The sequence below is a fragment of the Cebidichthys violaceus genome, unplaced genomic scaffold (genome assembly GCF_023349555.1).
Source record: "Cebidichthys violaceus isolate CVI_PGR_0920_01 unplaced genomic scaffold, fCebVio1.0.p SCAF_46, whole genome shotgun sequence".
NCBI lineage: Eukaryota > Metazoa > Chordata > Actinopteri > Perciformes > Stichaeidae > Cebidichthys > Cebidichthys violaceus.
The window spans coordinates 1,259,851-1,280,041 of record NW_027176661.1 but is presented as its reverse complement, the minus strand read 5'-3'; the positions used below and the strand labels follow the sequence as shown (position 1 = coordinate 1,280,041).

The following is a 20,191-nucleotide window of genomic DNA, read 5'->3' as shown; positions in this document are numbered from 1 at the left end:
TAACTTATAAATCTTTCAGAAATATATATGCAAGACATTATCTGAGTCCTTCCTCTCCTATCACAGAACTGACTTGATGTAGCTGGATTTCTTAACACCCCTCTGGTTGTATTTTCGGTGATTCCGCGAGGGGCATTTGTTACCAAGATTTGTCGACCACTGTCGCATGTGGTTGGGATATGAATGTGTTTCGGTAATACCACAGTCGTTTTTACGAGAAAATAAATTGTGAAGCTTTGTGTTCTGCATTACAAGCATTTGGTCTTACTTCTTTGTCATAATGAGAGGTTTTCCAGTTTAAACGATGCACGTAATAATCCTCGTGCGCAGCAGTTATTTTCATTCATGGGATGGGGTGAATGAACACGAGAGAGCTCATATATTGGTTGGTTTGCCTCCCAGTGGACCAAAATAAAACATATTCTGGTAACTCATTGACTGCAAATACGCCACCTATATTGAATAAACTACTTTAATTTCCTAAATTTTTTTACCGTGTTTATATGAGTATTTTCATTTCATACTTGAGTGATGGATCAGTTGTTTCTGATGTTTTTATGCTATTTCTATTAAAGTTATTGCCACATAATATCTTCGGCTTCCATGCTAAGGCTGCTGATTTGTTAAAAGTAAGAGTTGAGTGTGTAGAAAATGGAAATTGACACTTTCTGTGTGTATTAAACCATATCTTATCAGCTTTCTTTCTACAAATGGAGTAGACGTGCATTTATTTGTCAGTCTTCTTTCAACAAAATGCAAATTTGTCCTTCACTTTTGTTGTATAATGCATCATCAAACTGTATAACCAATGATTACTCTGTTGTGACCACACTGGAGAAGAATCATAGCTGTATTGTATCATCCTGATGTTTTTGCACCCATCTCAAAGATGTTTCACACATTGGACTTTAATTTAGTCATTTGATAGAAGGGAACATGTGATAGATTACTGTGAAATAACAATAAATTACTCGCTGTTGGAGTTACTAGATACAGGTATACAATATGAGGAATACAGGACGTCTGTTTGTCTGTGCTCAAATGACACCTTCAACCTTGTAGACAGCCAAGAGAAAAGTACAGAGCTTCTGGGGTTATAAGAAAAGTATACAAAGACCTTCATAAACGGCTACGGCTAGGATAAATAAGACACATATGATTATATGTCCGGCTAACCTGTAGGCCTGCGTAAGATACAACTCCCCATGTCATTTCCTTATTCCATATTTGCTGTAAAATATCTTAATTAACAAAAAAATAACCCTCCTATTCATCTATTTAGCTAGAAATAAAAGCCCATGTGGATGCAATGAGTAGGTTCAACGCAGTAAAGTGTGCTGTTTAAAACTAAGTACCTGGGTGCCACCGAAGCGACAGGGCTCAGATTGCTTGGTTGCACCAGACAATGTACACAATACACATTTGGGCAAGAATGCCAAACAAAGGAGGACCAGTGTATCACATAGATTAAAACACAGGTAAAACAGTAAGCCCATATCAAACTTAACAAGGCACACCTCAATAGGAGCTGAATTATTCTCCTAATTTAAATGCAGCCAAAGAAAAGAACAAACTGCGAACTATGAATGAAAATAAAATCTGAGAATTAGAAAAAAAATGGTTGAAGTTACCCTTGTGTTTCTATTTATAGTACAATTTGAGGTATAGTCTGTGCTCAACTACAACCAAAAGTTGATATAAATGAAAAAGTTCATAACATTTCATAAAACTTGTGTCATGAGTGAAGTGAGAATTGATACAAAGCAATTTTTCACCCTTCCACTAAGAAATGAGACTTGTATTTCAGCCCTAAAATGAAAGTGGACACAGGTCTGTGCTTGAAACGATATTGTGCACACTCTTTCCAGTACGTTCTTTGAACTCTCTGCTCGTCCGTGAATGGCTGTTCAGTAAAGGTGCCCCCATTGTACATTTCAATCTTTGTCCCACTGTACATTGAAAGCCTTTATACAGTGCAACGAATGTTTCAGTTAGAGTTAGGGAATATGTGTGGTCAGCCCATTCTCCCCTCATCCAGCTCAAAAGACACGTTAACGTCCAGCAACGAACTCCACTTGAAAATACAGTTATGCAGATTGCTTCCTCTGATATTTTTCCAGCTTTGGATAAGGAAAAGTCACATTCTTCAAAGGTAAGCTCCTACGGGACAGGAGAACAAAAGGAATATCATGGAAGTTTATTATTCTTTTTAGGAGCAGATTATATATTATTTTGATAATTAATTTGTAAAAACACAAACTTCTCTTCCAGGAAATTGTGTCTCATTGAATGTAACTAAGCTGATGGTAATTTTAGAGCAACATCTGCTCTGATTTAAAGTCATATAAAATGCATGTGATTTAATGTGATGTGAAAGAATTCTTGATTACAACTCAAGCAGTTAATCCTTTTGAAGAAATTCATAGTGGAAAAATGACACTGAAGGTTAAGCGGCATGCCAGATTGTGACACTTGCGTACCAACATGAGGCGATGACACACTAAGAAAATCATTTCATGATATTTACTGCATATTGATGGTGGAATTTTAGGTTAATATTTAAATCCAGATAATATTTGAAAGCCACACATGTGAAAATACGTCAGGTTTCAAGCACCAGCTTCCGTGTTAAGATTGAGTCACACTGTATTTAAGGCATTTTAGTTCTCCTTAGGAGTGCAGATCAACCACTTCAGATTCATTATGATTCATGCCTTACTGCTGTAAATTGCATTTTACCTACTGTGTTCTTCACAGAAATGGGAGACTGGTCCATTCTTGGCCGCTTCCTAACGGAAGTCCAGAACCATTCCACAGTCATTGGCAAGATATGGCTGACAATGCTGCTCATCTTCCGCATCTTGCTCGTGGCCCTGGTGGGGGATGCCGTCTACAGCGACGAGCAGTCCAAGTTTACCTGCAACACCCTGCAGCCCGGATGCAACAACGTCTGCTACGACACTTTTGCCCCCGTCTCACACTTGCGCTTCTGGGTCTTTCAGATTGTTCTAGTCTCCACACCCTCCATCTTCTACATTGTCTACGTCCTGCAAAAAATCACCAAGAATGAAAAACTAGAGGATAGGAAGGTTGAAGTGGTGCCCAGGTCCTCACCTTCACTTGAAGGGGACAAACACATGGGAGGAGATCAAGAGACCACACTGGAGTCTGGCAGTCCTTATAACACAAGCTACAACAATGAGGACTGGAGCTCACCGGAAGGGGAGTGTGAGGAGAAGAGCCAGCTGGAGGAAGATGCCAGAGAGGTAGGAAAGGACCCAACCCAGCTCTCCAGCCAAGTGCTACTTATCTACATCATACACGTTTTGCTGCGCTCCATCATGGAGATAATCTTCCTCATTGGACAGTACTACCTTTTTGGATTTGAAGTCCCACACCTTTTCCGCTGTGAGACCTACCCCTGTCCAAACAGGACCGACTGCTTCGTGTCTCGAGCAACAGAGAAGACCATCTTTCTCAACTTCATGTTCAGCGTCAGTCTCGGCTGCTTCATCTTGAACATTGTGGAGCTGCATTATCTAGGCTGGATTTATATTTTCAGAGTGTTGTTCTCTGCATGCTGTACGTGCTGTGAGTCAGGGAGAAACCCTGGGCAGCGGCTGGACTTGTACCCCGACAACAATCCACTGTTGCTGGAGCTCAAACACTCGTTTCGTGGCAGGGTCGTCCTGCAGACCACCTCCTCCGTGTCACAGGACAAGAGCAGTGACATCCCAAACCAAGGCCCGGCCATCTCCTTTGAGACGGACTCCACACTTGAGTGCACCTCGAAGAGAAATCCAGATGAAAAGGAATGCAGCAAGACTAGACTGCACAATGTGGCCAAAATAGGAAGAGGGAAAAAGTCATGGCTGTAAATGATTTCAAACCATATTTTTTTCTTTTTTTTGTGTGATTGAAATGTCTTCAAGATAGATCAGTTTAAGTAAGTTATGAAGGTAGTGATTATCCAAAGGATTCAGATAATTTCAGGGAGAAACTGTGACTGAGTCAAGTTGTTTGTTTGTTTCTAGCCACAGAGAATTTCCCCAGCACAAGAGAACTTAACATGAATAATCTGGAATTTTGGAATGATTCGGAGATGTTGCAATGTGATTACTACTCTGGGTTTAGGGGTACTGTAGAGGGAAGCACTGATATTAATGTAGTGCAGATTTTTATGAAAACTTTTCTGTAAATACAGTCAAATCAAGGTATTTGCTGTGATTTATTCATACCTCCACCTACTCCCACACGTACACTACTCTTGTTGAAGAAACAAGGGTCCACAAAGGATCCTTTGTCGACAGATGGCCAGTTTAAACATACTACGACATACTATAGACATACTAATTTGGCCTGTTGAGCAGCAATGCACAAGGAATCTGACCTGGTTTAGAAGTCTATATTGATCGAAAATGGCAAAGTCAGCAAAGTTAGTGGACTGTAACCTCTACAGTAGGTTATCTGTGCCATAGAGTGTGACAAAAGGCTTGATTTTCCTTGACTCAATAATGATAATAATAATTATAATAACAATACAATTAATAATAATACATTTTATTGAATAAGCGCTTTTCAAAAAACTCAAAGACACTTAGAAATATTAAAAAACATAAGCAGACATATCTGAAAAATCTTGCTGTCCTGCATGGCAATATAATATAATACAATACAATACAATACAATACAATACAATACAATACAATACAATATAATATAATATAATATAATATACCTGTGCCCCTTATTGTATACTTGCACATTCACTGTTTAAGTGAGTAAAAAGACCAGGAGGGGTCACTGCTTTCCGGGTTACACTGGTGCTGCCTTTAAGTGCTGTTGGAATTCCTATATTTTTAGAGTAGTTGAACCATTGACGACCCAAACAAGATTATAGAGGGCTAGATTTGACCATGATTTGGAACACTTTTTTTTCCACGTGTAACATATAGAAATGGACTGCATGAAAGCAGCATAATTAAAACGGGGTGAAAGTATGTTTTGGATAATTATTTATGGATGTGGCGTTGTGGTGTTCCATGCACATAATTAAACTTCCATGCAGTTTTCATATTCAAATATATAGACTATTCTATACATGACTACTAACTGCGTGATTTTCTTTTTCTAAAATAAAAATACAGAGAGTAGGTGTGTCTACAGTCGAGGGTCGTTAAAAACCTACCGTACCAATGTTGAGTCGGAGCTTACGGTAAGCATGTGAAGGCATCACAAGCTACATTTCGCGCACCTCCTGTCAATATACCAAGGAGAAAAATGAAACCTTCAAGCAAGACAACAACGCGGGCAATTTCAGGTAGGTCAGTGTCATATGTGCTAATAGCGTTAACTTAAAAAAATGTTGTGTTTTATATAAATGACATTGTTACACTCTCTACTGAAAGTGTTCCCTAAGGCCACCGGTGATAGGGAATGAGGGGAAAGCAGCTTAAAGGGAGAGCATTACGGCCGAGCTGGACCAGCCGCAGCGACAGACTCAGCTACAGCGTGTGTGTACAGTAAGTTCAATTAAAGCTAAACATCCAGAATGTTCTTTCATTTCACGTGAAAAGTCACCATGACAATATTCACAGAAGTTTAAAGTGCTGTCAATTGAGGCTGTTGCTATTGTATTGCCTGTCTGACCTCAGGAGATGTGATTAAGTATGGATTAAGTGCGAATTTACTGTTTATGGGTTGACCCAGGCTACTGTGTGTGTGTGTGTGTGTGTGTGTGTGTGTGTGTGTGTGTGTGTGTGTGTGTGTGTGTGTGTGTGTGCGAGGCATTCAGGTTCCACGGAGAGCCTCGCGCGCAAATGTTCAGGTGTTCTGCATCACTGTTAATGGTGATGCTGAACATTTGACAGCAAGACAGATGTGGTCCAAGCTCCTCAAAACTGTGTCTGCATGTAGGGCAACTTCGAATGTGTCAGTGTAGAGGACTGAGAGAATACATCCCAAATGTAGACTATATTAGCGTTTGTTGGTCGTATTTTTTGTTGACACTGTGTTAAAAAAGGCTGATTACAATGATTGCAAAAGCTGCACACTGATACAAAGTTATGATGTGCATGGCAGTATTTGTTCAAATGTTTTTTATGTGTTGCAACAATAAAATGCAGGAAGAATGTTATTATTCATCTATGCATACAAACATGAAAATATAACAGCATTAAACTTGAAGTTAAAAGAAGGATGAAAAACAAGCATCCTGTAAAGAATTTACTGTATCTGCAATTTTGTTTTGCTCATCTCACATAATACTGTGTGTGCCATTGCAGATGTGCATGATTAAACAATATTGGCCAACAATCGGCATGGCAGTACCATATTCAGGCAAAACTAAATTAGACTGTTCAGCAAAATAATTCCTTAATTTTCTCCTCTTTTTCCTTACAGATGGCGTTGCAGGTCCGTAGCTACCAGAGATACTCCCTCTCTCTCATCATTTATATGACACTGCCCTTTTTGTCGCTGTGAACAATTCAAACTGGAATCAGACTACAGAAAAGTTGGAGCATGTTTCACTTGATTAGGAAAGACAAGGAGAAGGAGAAGGACTTGGGCAAGAAGGAGAAGAAGGAGAAGAAAGAGCGCATGTCCCAGGCTGAGTTAAAGAGCCTGGAAGAGATGAGCATACGCAGAGGCTTCTTCAACCTCAATCGAGGGAGCTCCAAGAGGGACTCGAGGAGCAAGTTGGAGATCTCTAGTCCTATCCCTATAAAGGTAGCTACCAGCATGGAGCTCAGCCTGACGCACCTGGAGGCCGAGCGGCTTCACACCCTGCGGCAGGGTACTGGGCAAATGAGCCTGAGTATCTCTGGCGAAGACGTGAGGGGAAAAGAAGTGGAACATCATCGCAGCTCTGTAAAGGAGAGAGCAGCCAGGTTTGGGGAATTGGCCAGGTTGAATTCCTCGGTAGGCCAGAGACACGTGTCTTTTTCCCAAAGGAGCAATGAGGACGAGGCCTCGGAGGCTTCAGATCTTGCTGGTGAGAACTGGACTACGTATTTGAAGTACCACTCCAACCCAAAAGGCACCTACATGGTTGACATTCCTGAGCTGGTGGAAAAGACCTTCCCAGGCGCAGACCTACAGCTGCCCGTGCTCGTTGCTCCACCAATACCAGATCCGAGAGAGCTGGAGCTGCAGCGGCGCAACACCGGGGATTTTGGCTTCTCCTTGCGGAGGACCACCATGCTGGACAGGCAGCCCGACGGAGGAGCGTGTCGCCGTGTGGTGCACTTCGCCGAACCGGGTGCCGGGACCAAGGACCGGGCTCTGGGTCTGGTGCCAGGAGACAGGCTCGTGGAAATCAACGGGGTCAACGTGGAGAACAAGAGCAGGGACGAGATCGTGGAGATGATCCGTCAGTCGGGAGAGTCGGTCCGGCTGAAGGTGCAGCCTATTTTGGAGCTGAGCGAGTTGAACCGCTGCTGGCTGAGGACCACTGAGGGCCCGGACAAAGACGTCTCTGATGTAAGTAGTGTTGTTGAATCATGTTCAGTCCACCAAAAGTGAATATATTCTAACTTGCAAACACAAATTCCACATTTACAGATTCTGTGTCTTCAATGCCATCGCAGAATTTCATACCTATGAGTGCTTATATCTAAAATATGCTGCTTTCTTGTTGGCCAGGATGTCACTTTGGATGTCGTGACAATTACAGACTTTTGAAAAATGATCCTTGATACTTGCATTGTTCTGGTGCTCCTGGAGCTGTGATATTTATTCATTTTCTTAATATGTACCGGGGTAAAACTTACTAAAATGACCATATATACCAGCCTTTTTTTCTCATTTTGGTATTTGGTATGTGGTTTTGCACCCTGAAGGTGATTTTTTAAGATCTCGATCGTGGGTGGAACTGTAATGACACTGGTAATGTGCTTTTGTGCTTGTGTGTTTGGGGGAGTGTGTGTGTGTTTTTGAAAAAGAGAATGTGTTGTGTGTATAATCCCCCGCCTCCCCACCCTCCCCCAGTCCTTTGACACCAAACAATAGGACACTGAAGGAAACAACGGCCCAAACGCCGCCACAGACCACAGCCATATGGTCTTGTAAGACTTGGCCTGCGGCTCACTCGGTTGTTTTCGCTCGGAAAATCATGTGCAACAAGTAGAGGAGCATCAAGTTAAACTCTTTATTAGCTGCCACAACAAACACTCAAATTTTGAGCATTTTTAAGTGTCTTAAGACAGTGGGTGAGATTAACTTTGGCTCAGGTCAAGAGTGTGCTGTGTTGTTATCTGAGGTGCATCAGTAGTGTTCTCACAGCGCTTTTGCTATTTTATACATTTTATTTTGTAATAAAAAAACATTTTGTAATAAAATTTGAACAAAATACAATAGTCAGTCTTGATTAAAAGCCCCAGCATATTAGTTACATAATGAGGATGGATGTAAATAGAACATCACACTTGTATCATTTCAGTTTGAAACTGAAAAAAGCATAATACTGTTTGATATTATTGAAGTTAAATTGGAAATTAAACTTAGAAACTCCAAGATGTCCGCTTCGTTCTCTTTAATGGTACCTATGGCGGTAAGCAGGAAATGTGGTGTGTTTTTGGACCTCACTTTCTACAGGGAAATGTTGCCACATACACCCAGTTTGCAATACTGCAAATGCAAGGTGGGGGATAAAGGCTCAACCACCATTGTGTTACCTAATTCGCTGATAGATAGTAACGGATTTTTATTTAAATGATTATTACTTTAAGAATATGTATTTTTGCCTATTGAACAGCCTTACCTCAGGTACATTCTAGTGTGTCATATTCATTGTTATACATGCAATAAAATATTATGCATCTATATTGAGACAGATGTTTCAATCAGTAAAACAAATTGGGCAGCACCACATTGGGTCAGTTGTCAGATACAGATTGATTCAGAATCACACTGTACGAGGTTCGCAGTGCTTTTGCGTAATAAAGGAGATTACCTCCATTCTTCTCAGAGCACGTCAGGGCTGAGACCTGGCTCAGATTCGCTCGGCTCGGTGTGAAAGTTCAGTTCTTGTAATCGTGGGGCCATACAGGGTTTGTTGTTCTGATGTTAAACGTTCATGGAACAAGGCTGGTGTACAGAAATCTAAGACACAGTGAAAACAAATATGAAGTTAAACAGAAGATGTGTGTCACAGTTGTGTGAGATGTGTACTGTACAGCAGCAGGTGTGAACTTGATATGTGTTTTTCTGTCTGTGTGCACCCCATTGTCTCACCTTCCAACGGATGCTTTTACCCATGCTACCATCATTTTGATTCACATGGGATTGTACCGTTGTGGGAATGTTCTGGCACAGCCAGAGAAAACAATTAATTTGCTTTGCTTTGTTCAACTGATCTTGACGATCATCATGAGACAGGCCATTGTAAAAAAGCAGAAAAATGAGCATGTGAGCGTGACCTAGAACCAGCAGCACTATTTATAGGTGGTTATAATAAGGTCTGGATTCTGGATCTAGAGCTGTGCTATGCAGGTAAAACCATATGTGATGCATGAGCACTTATTGCAGGTTAGCTGAATTTATTTAAAGGTTAGTGAAATGCTTTGGCATTTTGGGAAATATGCTAATTTCTTGTGTGACGGTGAGAGAAAATTCATACCACTCTCATAACTAGCCCGCCAACAATGAAGCTACAGCCGGGAGACTGTTAGCTTAGCTTAGCATAAACACTAGAGGCAGGCGGAAACAGCTGGCCTAGCTTTGAACCGCCTATGCCAGGACCTCTAAAACTCTCTTATTAACATGTTATATCTCGAGCTGTGTTGTTGTATCTATAACTAGTCGTGGTTTACAGGGCTTTATGGGTTGGACTACTTCTTGGCTGGGTGCGGTGACTTCCTGGAGTCTCCCCCCTCTGTCTCTGTCTACTTCTGTTTTTATCATGATATGGCCTCTGATCAGTCAGTAACATCAGATGGTTTGCTTTAGACTGCATAATACACCTCTCACATTTACACACAAAAAAGGAATCTCCTCATCCATATTATTGTTTCTGGCACTAACTTAATATAATCTCAAACATTTGCTTATTTGCCATTCAAAGGGTCAGCAGTAGATCACTTCTCAGGAGAAATATAAACTTTAAACGTGCCCAGACATTATTCTGGGCCTAAATTAGATAATTTCATGGCGAGGCCGAGTATGCACAGCAGAGCACATGAACCTTTTGTCCATTGGGTGGCAGCCATTGTCCACACTACATGAGGCCAGAGCAGCTTTTCTTCTGTTGTATTCCCAAAGCTTTTAGTGTCTTCCCCGATTCACTGTAAACTCCCCGTTCATAGACACTGAGTTTTAGACCACACCACTGGACTCAGATCACCGGTATGTGAAGTCACATTCACAGTTGATAACACTGAAATGGAATGTACAATATGTTTGAACTATTGTTTGAAAAGTTAAAACAAATATTGTGAATGTACTTAATGATCATACTCTAATAAAAAAAACGTAAACCATTCTGGGTGGGAACTAAAGCAGGATCAACTAATCCAGTGTGTCTACAGTGTGTAAGTGGGGCTGTGATACCTGTGTCTGCTATTTGTTGTCTCGCACACATTCTGAAGGGAGGGGCACTGTTAGACAATTTTCCAGCTGGTTGAGGTCAATTAATTGGTCAGAGGCATTAAGAAACAAAGTTGAGATGCCTTTTTTTGTTGTTGCAGGGGGCCAAAAATGTCTCTCTCTTGAACTGGTTAGTGTCCCTGAACAGCACATGCCACTTTGTTATTATTGTACATCTGAGTCTATTTGGCAGAGACTTGACAGTTATTTAATAGCTTTTACTTACATATTTCATGATTATATCTACAATTTCTTCATCCTTACAAAGCTGGCAGCACCACCATAGTTGAATTATTGTTATTATTTCTTTAATTTAATAAAAACTGAAATAAACTAAACTAAACTGAACCAAAATAAACTAAACTAGAATTAACTAAACAAAAGTAGAATAAAATAAAATAAAATACAATAAACAAAATAATATATTTTTTTAAATAATAATAATAATAATAGAAAAAATAAAATAAAATAAAATAAAAGTTTAAATATGGTAAGAACAATCAGGAAAAATCTGATCCATGTAATGTTTCAATAACATCCCAAATCATACCTTTCAGCAGGTAATTTGACCGGTTTACACTTAATGATGCTGAAGGTCTGATTGCCAGGATGGTCCACAGCTGACCTGATGTTCCCGTGTGGTCGACTAATAACCCCTGCATCACTTATCTGCCATGCCATGCATTTCCTGTCTTTCTGCAGCCCAGACACAGTTTTATCATTAGGAAATTAGCAAATGGTGTAATCTCCTCCTGGAGCTGCCCATTTAAATCACATCATCCCCCTCTCCATTGGGGCGATGCTACAGCAGCAGAGAGTATTAGCACAGGCGTGGATTAGAAAGAGGTGGGGCTTCCAAGAATAAAGCTGTTTGGTTCATGATGGAGGCTGCACTTAAGATGCCCTCCATTCTTTACAAGTATTTGATATTTCATAATTTATGCAAACTATTTTAATTGAGCCTCTTTGCTTGTTTTATGGCACTTTTATACGTGTCACTACAAGCGGATAGAATGTGCAGTGTGTATTCCTGTTTTATTGAGATTATCAATGTGTGCTGTTACATCAATTGGTTGTTGGATTTCTGATCCAAAAATCCAGCATCATTCCAAAATTATCTAGCACTGTTACATAAGGCCATGTTTACTTTCTGCTGCACCGGTGAGCTCACACCTGAGCATAAACCTGCTGCTCCCTAAATCATGCCCAGGTGGCCTACTTTCAGAGAGAACTTCTGATTTTCAGGCCTTTTTGCTATTACGGAGTAAAATCTGGGTCATGTCCTGGAATTGTCAGAGGACTGCAGATTGTGATGTCCCATGATTCATTTCTGCCGAAGCATGGACGCTGGTCAAACGCCTGCTTTTGGGGATTATGCTGTGTGGAGATTTTAATCTGAAAGTTTATTTCATGTTTTTGTCATTCTGTTGTCATAGCTTTTGTGTGTCATCTTGTTAGCTCTCCCTTTTCTAATTTCTAAGGACTAAAACTCAAATTAATAAGGGTTTGGTAAATAAAGAAATAGCAGATATTGTATTTATTTCCAACATAATTCCAACAGATTTCATATGTTTTAAGGATTTAACTGGGTCAGAATCAACAGTGTTTATGGTGTATAGTCCTTAGTCTTTGGTCTGCACTAACCACGCGTAGACACGGTGCTGTGTCCCAGTAACTGACTCTGGGGATTAGCAAACTGTGCTAGATAGATGGGCTAGGCTGTGTGTTTGGCTGGCTCTTGCTGAGTGCTAATAGGAGCTTCTGGTTGTACCATGAGGAAGGAACACTTTATAGCACATTATATATTATACAGTATATATGTATCATTTTTTTTTGCAGGAAAAATGTAAAGTTTTCTCTCGATTCTGAATGAATTACTTCAACAAAACCCACTTTCTACTTGGTACATAAGCACCGGTTATTTGATAAATTAAACAATTTATGAGTTTATGAAGAGGAAAAGAGCATGCCAAGAATGGATTATCTTATTCCTGCCCAGCCAAGCCTGTTGCTTTATTTCCATGGCACCAACAAGCTGAAAATCTACCTCCAGGCAACTCACCGTTGCATGTATTTTTACCCGACTGGTTTTACAGCAATGCAGTATTGACAGAGCTTTCACATTAAGCCATGTCCTGAATTGAATCTCGATTTACTCTTTCATTCAGGAGTGCTTGTCGTGTATCTGGGCTCGGGTCCTGCAACCACTGTTTTGTGCATGATCCTGTCACTAAACCATACAACATCTCAAATTTAGGTCAGTAGTGTGCTTAAGCAGACCACTCTGTGAAACAGAGGAATCAATACATTAGTTTACAGCTCCCTCTTGTGGTATAAAAAGGATGTTGAGGAACATTTCTCCCACAAATGTTACAGACGTGCTGTGGCCTCAGATGATAGGCCTTTGTTTTTTTGCGTGTTTATCTGTGAGTCAATGTGTGCGTTACTGTAGCTGTATAGAGAGAAAGGTTTCTCACCTTACAGCGAATGGAGAGGATTCTAGTTGGATGTTGGATGTGCAGATAATAGTGTGATAATTGTAGAGGGGGAGGGTGGAAGATTAAATAAGCTTTCATTCAATTCTGAGTCTGTTTGGAGAAGGACATTGTTGAATTTGGTACTGAGCCGTGGATCTCAGTTATTGCAGCTTTTGTGTTCCCCTCAAATTTAAAGGGCAAATAAAAGATTGTGTATCACCTGATTAGGGGAAACCCCTTGTCACCAGGAAATGGGAGTGGCAGTGAAAAGTGTTAATTGACGTGCCTCTGCAAATACTATTTATAGCCCCCTGTGTATTTCAGCAGCTGTCCCTGTTCTATCTCCGTGCCCAGCTCCTCTCACATTACGCCCCTCCACTCCTCAGACCACAGCGTTACTGCGCTGTGCTGACTGCAGCCCTGCCCTCCACGTTGCCCTCCCGCACTCCCTCTCAGGACTAGTGAGTGTGAGCTCTTTGCAGGACCCAGGTCCCTTAACCTGCCTCGGCCCCCGACTGCACCGCTCCAGGTGGCGGAGCGAAGATTGGAAGGTTAACCAGCCCTAAAGAGAAGGTAATGGCCGCGGGCCTCTGGCGGACTGCGTGTGTGTGTGGTGAGCGGTGTGATCCGCTCAGGGTCTACTTGCTCTGCTTAGCAGTCCCATTTGGGCCTCTGATGGCCTCTCAGAAATGGCCTCCTTTTGCTGCTGAAAACTATTTATAGGAAGGGACTCTGATGAAAGCAGGGCCAGGCATGGTGAAACATTTTGCTGTGCTCTGTCTCCTCAGTGAGTAAGATGCCATTGTTTTGTCTCAACTGTTCATGAAAAGTTGTGATATGTTTGCCTGGTTATTGACTATAGATGCAAGTGTGAAAATCCCAAGTGTTGTTTGATTTCTTTGTCAATCAACCATTAATATCGCTGGTTTTAATGTATTTTGCTAAGTCAAAACGCATTAAGCTTGATTGATTGATGTTACGACAAATGACATATGTAATCATTTTAGTCTGCTGAATGAGGTGAAGGGTAGTTCGTCATGCATAGTTATATTAATTGATTGCGAGCAAGGCCCGCATATATTAAACATCACTCGTGCAGGTGATTCTGAGCACAGACTTTTGGTCCTGTTCACATAGATCTTGTTAGATCGTCATGTCTCCTATTGTGTAAAGAGAGCTATAGTTAAACTATTCAATTCATGTGTTTTGTCCTCAGGACTGCATGGTCCCACCGCCTTGTTGTGTGCAGAAAACAAGTTCACAGTTTCCCACCTTTCACCCTTAAGTTGACATTCTTCATTGCTACGCGGCTGTCTCTTTTCTATTTCTTTCTGTCATCATCTCATCATTCCATACATTTATTCGACACGTCGCCCAGCTTGTTCCATGACTTCTGGCCTATCTCCATGGCGTACAAATCCCGCTTTTCATTCTGGGAGCAAAAGGGAAGTCTCGTTTTTCTGTGTGTGTTTATTGTTTTTGTGCATGCTGTTGCTTGTTGAACGTGTGAACCTTTCTGTTGATGGAGAAAAGCTTTGCTCTGAATGTGTGGTTTCACCTTGTTCTTGTTGCTTCCTCTTGTATAGGTTAAAGTTGAGAACAAGACAGATGTAAGTGCTTCTTTTTCTCTACCAGCACGCTTTTGAGCACTAATTCACATGATGAAGGAACAGTTTTGTGTGCGGTGGTACAAGATAACAGAAAAATTATTTGGTCACTAATCATGATCACAACCTTATGCTAGCTAATGTCAGGTTACTTAACCATGGTCTTGGGAAGTTAACTAGCTTGAATTTGGGTATATGGTGATGAAATACAGTTTCTTCATCAATAATTACTTGTATACTGATAGGACTTGAAATTCACTCTCGGGGCAACTAATGATGAAGATGACTAAAGTGTGAGTTTGATAAAGGACATTTACAAATAATTTAGTCTCTTCATTGTCAACACTGAGCATCATGTGTCTGAAACACAGTGTCTGCAGTGTCCACGAACAAAAGTTATGTTTATATATTTAGTGTTTCTCATCTAAATGCATTGTGTGCATCCTTGAAGTCTGACAAATGTTTTGAGTACATTTGCAACAGTTTGCCAATAAGCTCCAAAGTTAGAATTGAATTGAAATGTAGAATTTTTTAATAAGCCTTTCCACAGAGTTTCTGAGCCCAGAACCTGCTGATGAAATCTTTGACCGTTTATCTGCACCCAGCCATAGGTATAATCTGTACTATTGTCTGTCTTGCTCTGTTTGTATCCAGTCTGATGGAGATAGTAGTCCGCCTCAGGCAGCCACTAAACCTGGGCTAGACACAGGAAGCGGTCCACAGTCGCCGGCGTCGTCAGCTGAAGAGTCAAATAGTAACGTTGCCATGGGCGGCTCGGACAGTCCGGGGGAGGAGCAGAGCTTCAGCGGCAAAAAAGTGGCGAGGGTCGTGAGGAGAGTCGTCAGGCGCGTGGTTCCTGCTGTGACGGTAGAGCAGAACCAGCCCGTTTCAGTTTCAGAGTCTGCGAGGGCCGCCTCCACTGCAGAATCCCAGACCCTCAGGACCGCCAGAGCTGCTCGGCCGGACAAGGATGATATCTCCATGGGCCTGACCAGCCTAATGGGCAGAAGCAGAACCAAGGAACACCGGCCTCGCACCCGCACCCAGGACCGCAAAGAGGACATGAAAGACGAGGCGAAGCAGGAGGAAGAGAAAGAAGAGGCGGAGCAAGAGGAGGAAAAAACAGAGGATGTCACATCTGTGCCCACTGCTACAGCACCAAACCCTGCACCACCAAAGTTCAACCCCCTCACCCCTCCAGCTGGATTCATCCCCGCTCCCAAACCCAACCCTTTGGCCCCGCCTGCTGGTTTCATCCCGCTCCCCAAACAGAGTCTGTTGACACCTCCACCTGGTTTCATCCCTGCCAGAAAATCCAATCCGGGGCCCCCAAACCAGAATCCCCTCGCAAGACCTCCAGGATTCATCCCAGTCCAAAAAACGGACCCCCTGGCTCCTCCTGCAGGGTTCATCCCAAAGCCTCGTCTGGTTGCTGTGAAGAAACCGGAGGTACTGAGTGAAATAAGTGCACGTTTGCTACTTAACCTCTGGGTGGAGCATGCTGTTTGATAAAAACACAGACTTTTCTGTTCATGCAACCTCCTCACAGTGTTTACACTGAAAGACATCTTTAGCTTTTGGTTACCATTTCATACAACTTGCGTTTTATTACTAAATGTCATCTTCATGATTAACACAATTGCTCTTTTTTTACATTTTCACAAAAGTACAAGTTCATTTCTGACAAAAAGGAGCCGTGACATAATGAAGCCTCCCCCGAATAAGCGAAGAGAAGAAGGGTGCATGTGCCAGCTCATGAATAGACCTCATCAGTGGGTGTAAGAGTGTGCTCATGGCCTGCACTCTGCTAGTCCGGTCAGTCGGAGTTATCTGCGAGCACTGAGCCGTGACTCATTACTGTCACTTTCTGCAGGCAGAGCACTGACGACTGACCACTGAGGCGGGGGCTCCGGCGGTTCTTTTGGGAGGCTTTTTTTTTATAGAAACAGGAATCACAATAAGAATACAAAGTATATTCTTACAGAGTAAGCTAATTGCTAGCTGCTGCTAATTAAACAGCTCAAAACAGCTGAAGAGGAAACCGAGATCCCAGTTGGTCATGCATCACCACGTGCGGCTGGAGCCTTCACCTACAGCTAAACTGAACTCTTATTGTGTAGCTTTCAGTATTTAACGTCACGGTCTCTCTTTCAGCTTGTACCTCAGACAAGGTTATATTTCTGTCCTGTTATTTAGCGTCTTTGGCATTTTGTCTGCCGGCAGGCCATCTAAAAATTGGATCAACAGATGCCCATAAAATCTGGCGAACAGTTGGTTATTTGGCCGTTGAGCCAGGGATTTGATTTCGGAGGTATGCACCTGGTTTTTGCTGAGGGATATTGTGTTTACGACTTCTCTAGGGACAGATTTAGGTTTCTAATATTTAGGGAAGGATCAAGATGTGAACTCAGGAATGTGCATTTGTGTCTGACTGAGCATCCTTAAAGATTTGTGCTGTATAGTGATTAGATTGTTCTGCTCACGCTGGAGCCACGAATTCTCACTTTTAGCATATGAGATGAGAGAAAACGTTAAATTAAAACAAGCATTGTAATGGCCCTACTTAGCCTGATTGTCATCTCAAGATAAGAATTAATCAGGAGTAATGGTTTTATCATGATTACAATATTTTTTTAGCTGCACAACCTCAACTTGAAATACAACTTAGATGTAAATGGCAGCAGATATGGGGAAAAATAAACTACAACTATTGATCCACAGCAGATAAGTCAGCTGAGACAATGATAAACCATTTTAATTGCAACAGCTTGTTACTTAAGTAACCACTGACAAACAAAAGCCGTGAACCATTATCTTTCTGATGCGGCGCTTAATGATCCGATTCTCTTTGATACTCGTCTCCCTTACTCATTTCCTGATTGAATTAACTGGAAAATTGAATTAGCAGGAACAAACGTCCCACGGAGTTGGTTGTAGGTCTGGATGTGTCGAATCGAATACAGAGTTTAAAGAAAGTACACCAAAACATCAATGTCATCCTCATCGTCACCTTCACATGTCATTTCCATCTTTGTGTGCACGTCTGTCCGTCCAACTGTGTGTTTGTGGACGTTTGCGTATAATTGTGTGAAGGGAAAGGAGACACCTTGTCCCTCTGCGGCCCCCGATGATAAGCCGCCCCCCGTTGCGCCGCCCCAGGCTCAGTCTGCACCGAATGAACAGGTGTGTGTTCATCTCGAAGCAAAGGTACACGCCAGAGTGTGTGTTTCTCACATTATTATTATTTTTTTACATGGCATGCTTCTGTGTGCCCACTCAGTTTTTGGGTTTGTTTGTGTAAAGTGGATCTTGACAGCAATTTCCTCTTCATCATTGGTTTTACTTCCCGGCTGCCCAACTGCAATCTGCTGGTCCTGCTCTCCAACTGTAGGTCCCGGAGCTGGTTCCCTCTGAGGAGGATTACAAGCGTGTGAGGAGGATCTTCGCCATCAGTGGCCATGATGTAACTTCTCTCTTTGTAACTTTGTTTGGTTTGCACCTGCTATTGCTTTGCCAAGGCTTACCCTGTTACCAGCGTGAGTCGACATGCTTGCTTCTCCAGATAGAGGGAAATGTGTCGAAAGTGACCCGGGTCCACGGCTGTCCCGAGCTTCTTATTACAGGGGTCCTCTACGTTGTGGGCCACTTGGTGTGAAATTTGAAACTTTGAGACCAAAGGGTGGGATAATTTCTCTGTTGCAAGTTATGGAGAAGACTTAAAGGAAAATAAAGACTTTCTCTGCAGCATGAGCTGAACTTGTTCAATGGATGTTGATGTTAATATACTGGAGATAGGACTGGGCGATATGGACAATACCTTTCATCCTGATATAGGTAATTTCATGTCTTGATAACTATATATATCACAATATTATAACATGTTTTCTTGTAATACAATACATAGTCTATATGAAATAACCAGATGATAAGGCCTCTTGTTGTAGCCTATACTCCTGTGTAATTTAAATACTTTAGTGCTTTAGTGCGAAATGAGTTTCATGTGAAATAAAAGAAATATTTGCATATATTGACATTTGTTAATTGCATAGAACTTAGTGGTAGCGTAAAGTGTGATGGAAAAACAAAACCAGAATTTAGGTTGGCAGATGCTTGTTATTATCAAATTAGACGACGTATTTGTGTATCTCGATATATGATACGGTTCCATTGAAAAAAGATAAATTATCACAATGAGTTATCGCCCAGCCCTAACCGAAATGAAAGATATTCTGTGGACACTTTGACAAAACTGATCATAATATCCAATTTTGGATCCATACATGCTATCATAAATGGTATGCTGTGTGATTTATTGGTAACACTTTTTGTTTCAGAAACAACAGTTTGAGTTCTTAGAGCTCACTTGCACATATGGATTTAACAGCTGTAGCTCTGTGTTTCTCTCGCTCAGTGCCCTCCTCTCATTCATTCTGTAGCATTAACTGCTTTGTTATCAGGTCCAGGGGAGCACCTGCATACTGTATGACATCGTACAATGCCCATTGTTATTATTCTGGCAGTGCTTGATAATATGGAAGTGTCTGCTTATTTTTTCTCTCAAAGTCCAGAGCACTGAAAGGCCCTTCTTTTTATTCCTCCCCCCGTTGTCTGAAATTGTGTCTCATGTCTCTATCTCGGCTTCTCCGCGGGCCATCGGATCCCGACTCGCTGCTGTCCTCTATGCTGTCTGCATGGCTAGCGTGCCAGAGGCCGCAAATCCTCTCAGGTACGGCCGGCTCGACTGGTGGGCTCGCCGCACTCCCTCGCCCGCGGAGTGCTGGAGTCTGAGCTTGTTCTCCTCTACTGACCTCTCTCTGCCCTACTTTGTCTGCGCCTGCTTGCTCGGCTTTGTCCCGTAGCTGCTCTCTTCGGTTCATTCAGGGTTCGCGCGAGGGCCCGGAATGTAGTCAAATGCAACTGTAAACTGTTTCTCAAGTTGCTGAAAAAGTTCTTATCAAACTCTCTGAAATTGCTTGCAGTGATACAGTATCAAATTTCATTATATGCTTGTGTTTATGCATTACCATACCATCTCTATAGCTAACTTCTTTAGCATTGACTCTACTCTTTCCCTGCATTTATACCTTACTGTGCACAACTGATCTCGTTAACTGTGACTGGTAATATGACGGATCATTTATTTTGTGCCCCACGGAGCCCACACACTTTACTTCAATGCACCTTGTAATCCCTGCTCATTAATGCATTTATATTGTAATTTCTTATGGTGAATTACTTTAATGACTCACTTATTCTGCTGCCGTTGCTTGACTTACTATTGTTGAACTGCTGATGGTCTTGCCCCAGTGTTTTTGTATTATGTTTTTTACCCATACTAATTTTTGATCTACTACACGTTTTTTTTGTCCAACCATGTCTTATTCTACATTGTTTGGAAACCCACTGAAAATACTGACTTCTCAGTTCTCCTTCCCTTCTTCAGCCCAAGCCTGTTGAGGACCCCGTGGCCATCCTTCAGGCAGCGCACTCGGCCGCAGCTAAGGTCTGACCATGGCTACAACT

At 41.8% G+C, this 20,191-nt stretch overlaps 2 protein-coding genes across 2 annotated transcripts in view; both read left to right on the top strand.

The window, feature by feature from the left end:
* The first annotated feature begins 2,759 nt into the window (after positions 1 to 2,759).
* LOC137886848 (gap junction delta-2 protein-like) lies at positions 2,760 to 3,878 on the top strand. Its single transcript, XM_068729504.1, has one exon. It carries the CDS (start codon positions 2,760 to 2,762, stop codon positions 3,876 to 3,878), a length of 1,119 nt encoding a protein of 372 aa, XP_068585605.1.
* A 9,699-nt stretch (positions 3,879 to 13,577) lies between these two features.
* The window catches only part of LOC137886795 (unconventional myosin-XVIIIa-like), a 50,110-nt gene continuing 43,496 nt past the window's right edge, over positions 13,578 to 20,191 (top strand). Inside the window, exons 1-7 of the mRNA XM_068729418.1 lie at positions 13,578 to 13,634; positions 14,648 to 14,671; positions 15,323 to 16,117; positions 17,762 to 17,875; positions 18,060 to 18,131; positions 19,368 to 19,394; positions 20,112 to 20,171. Of these exons, the coding sequence (XP_068585519.1) occupies positions 15,434 to 16,117; positions 17,762 to 17,875; positions 18,060 to 18,131; positions 19,368 to 19,394; positions 20,112 to 20,171 (957 nt within the window). The 5' untranslated portion in view covers positions 13,578 to 13,634; positions 14,648 to 14,671; positions 15,323 to 15,433. The remainder of the gene's footprint in view (positions 13,635 to 14,647; positions 14,672 to 15,322; positions 16,118 to 17,761; positions 17,876 to 18,059; positions 18,132 to 19,367; positions 19,395 to 20,111; positions 20,172 to 20,191) is intronic.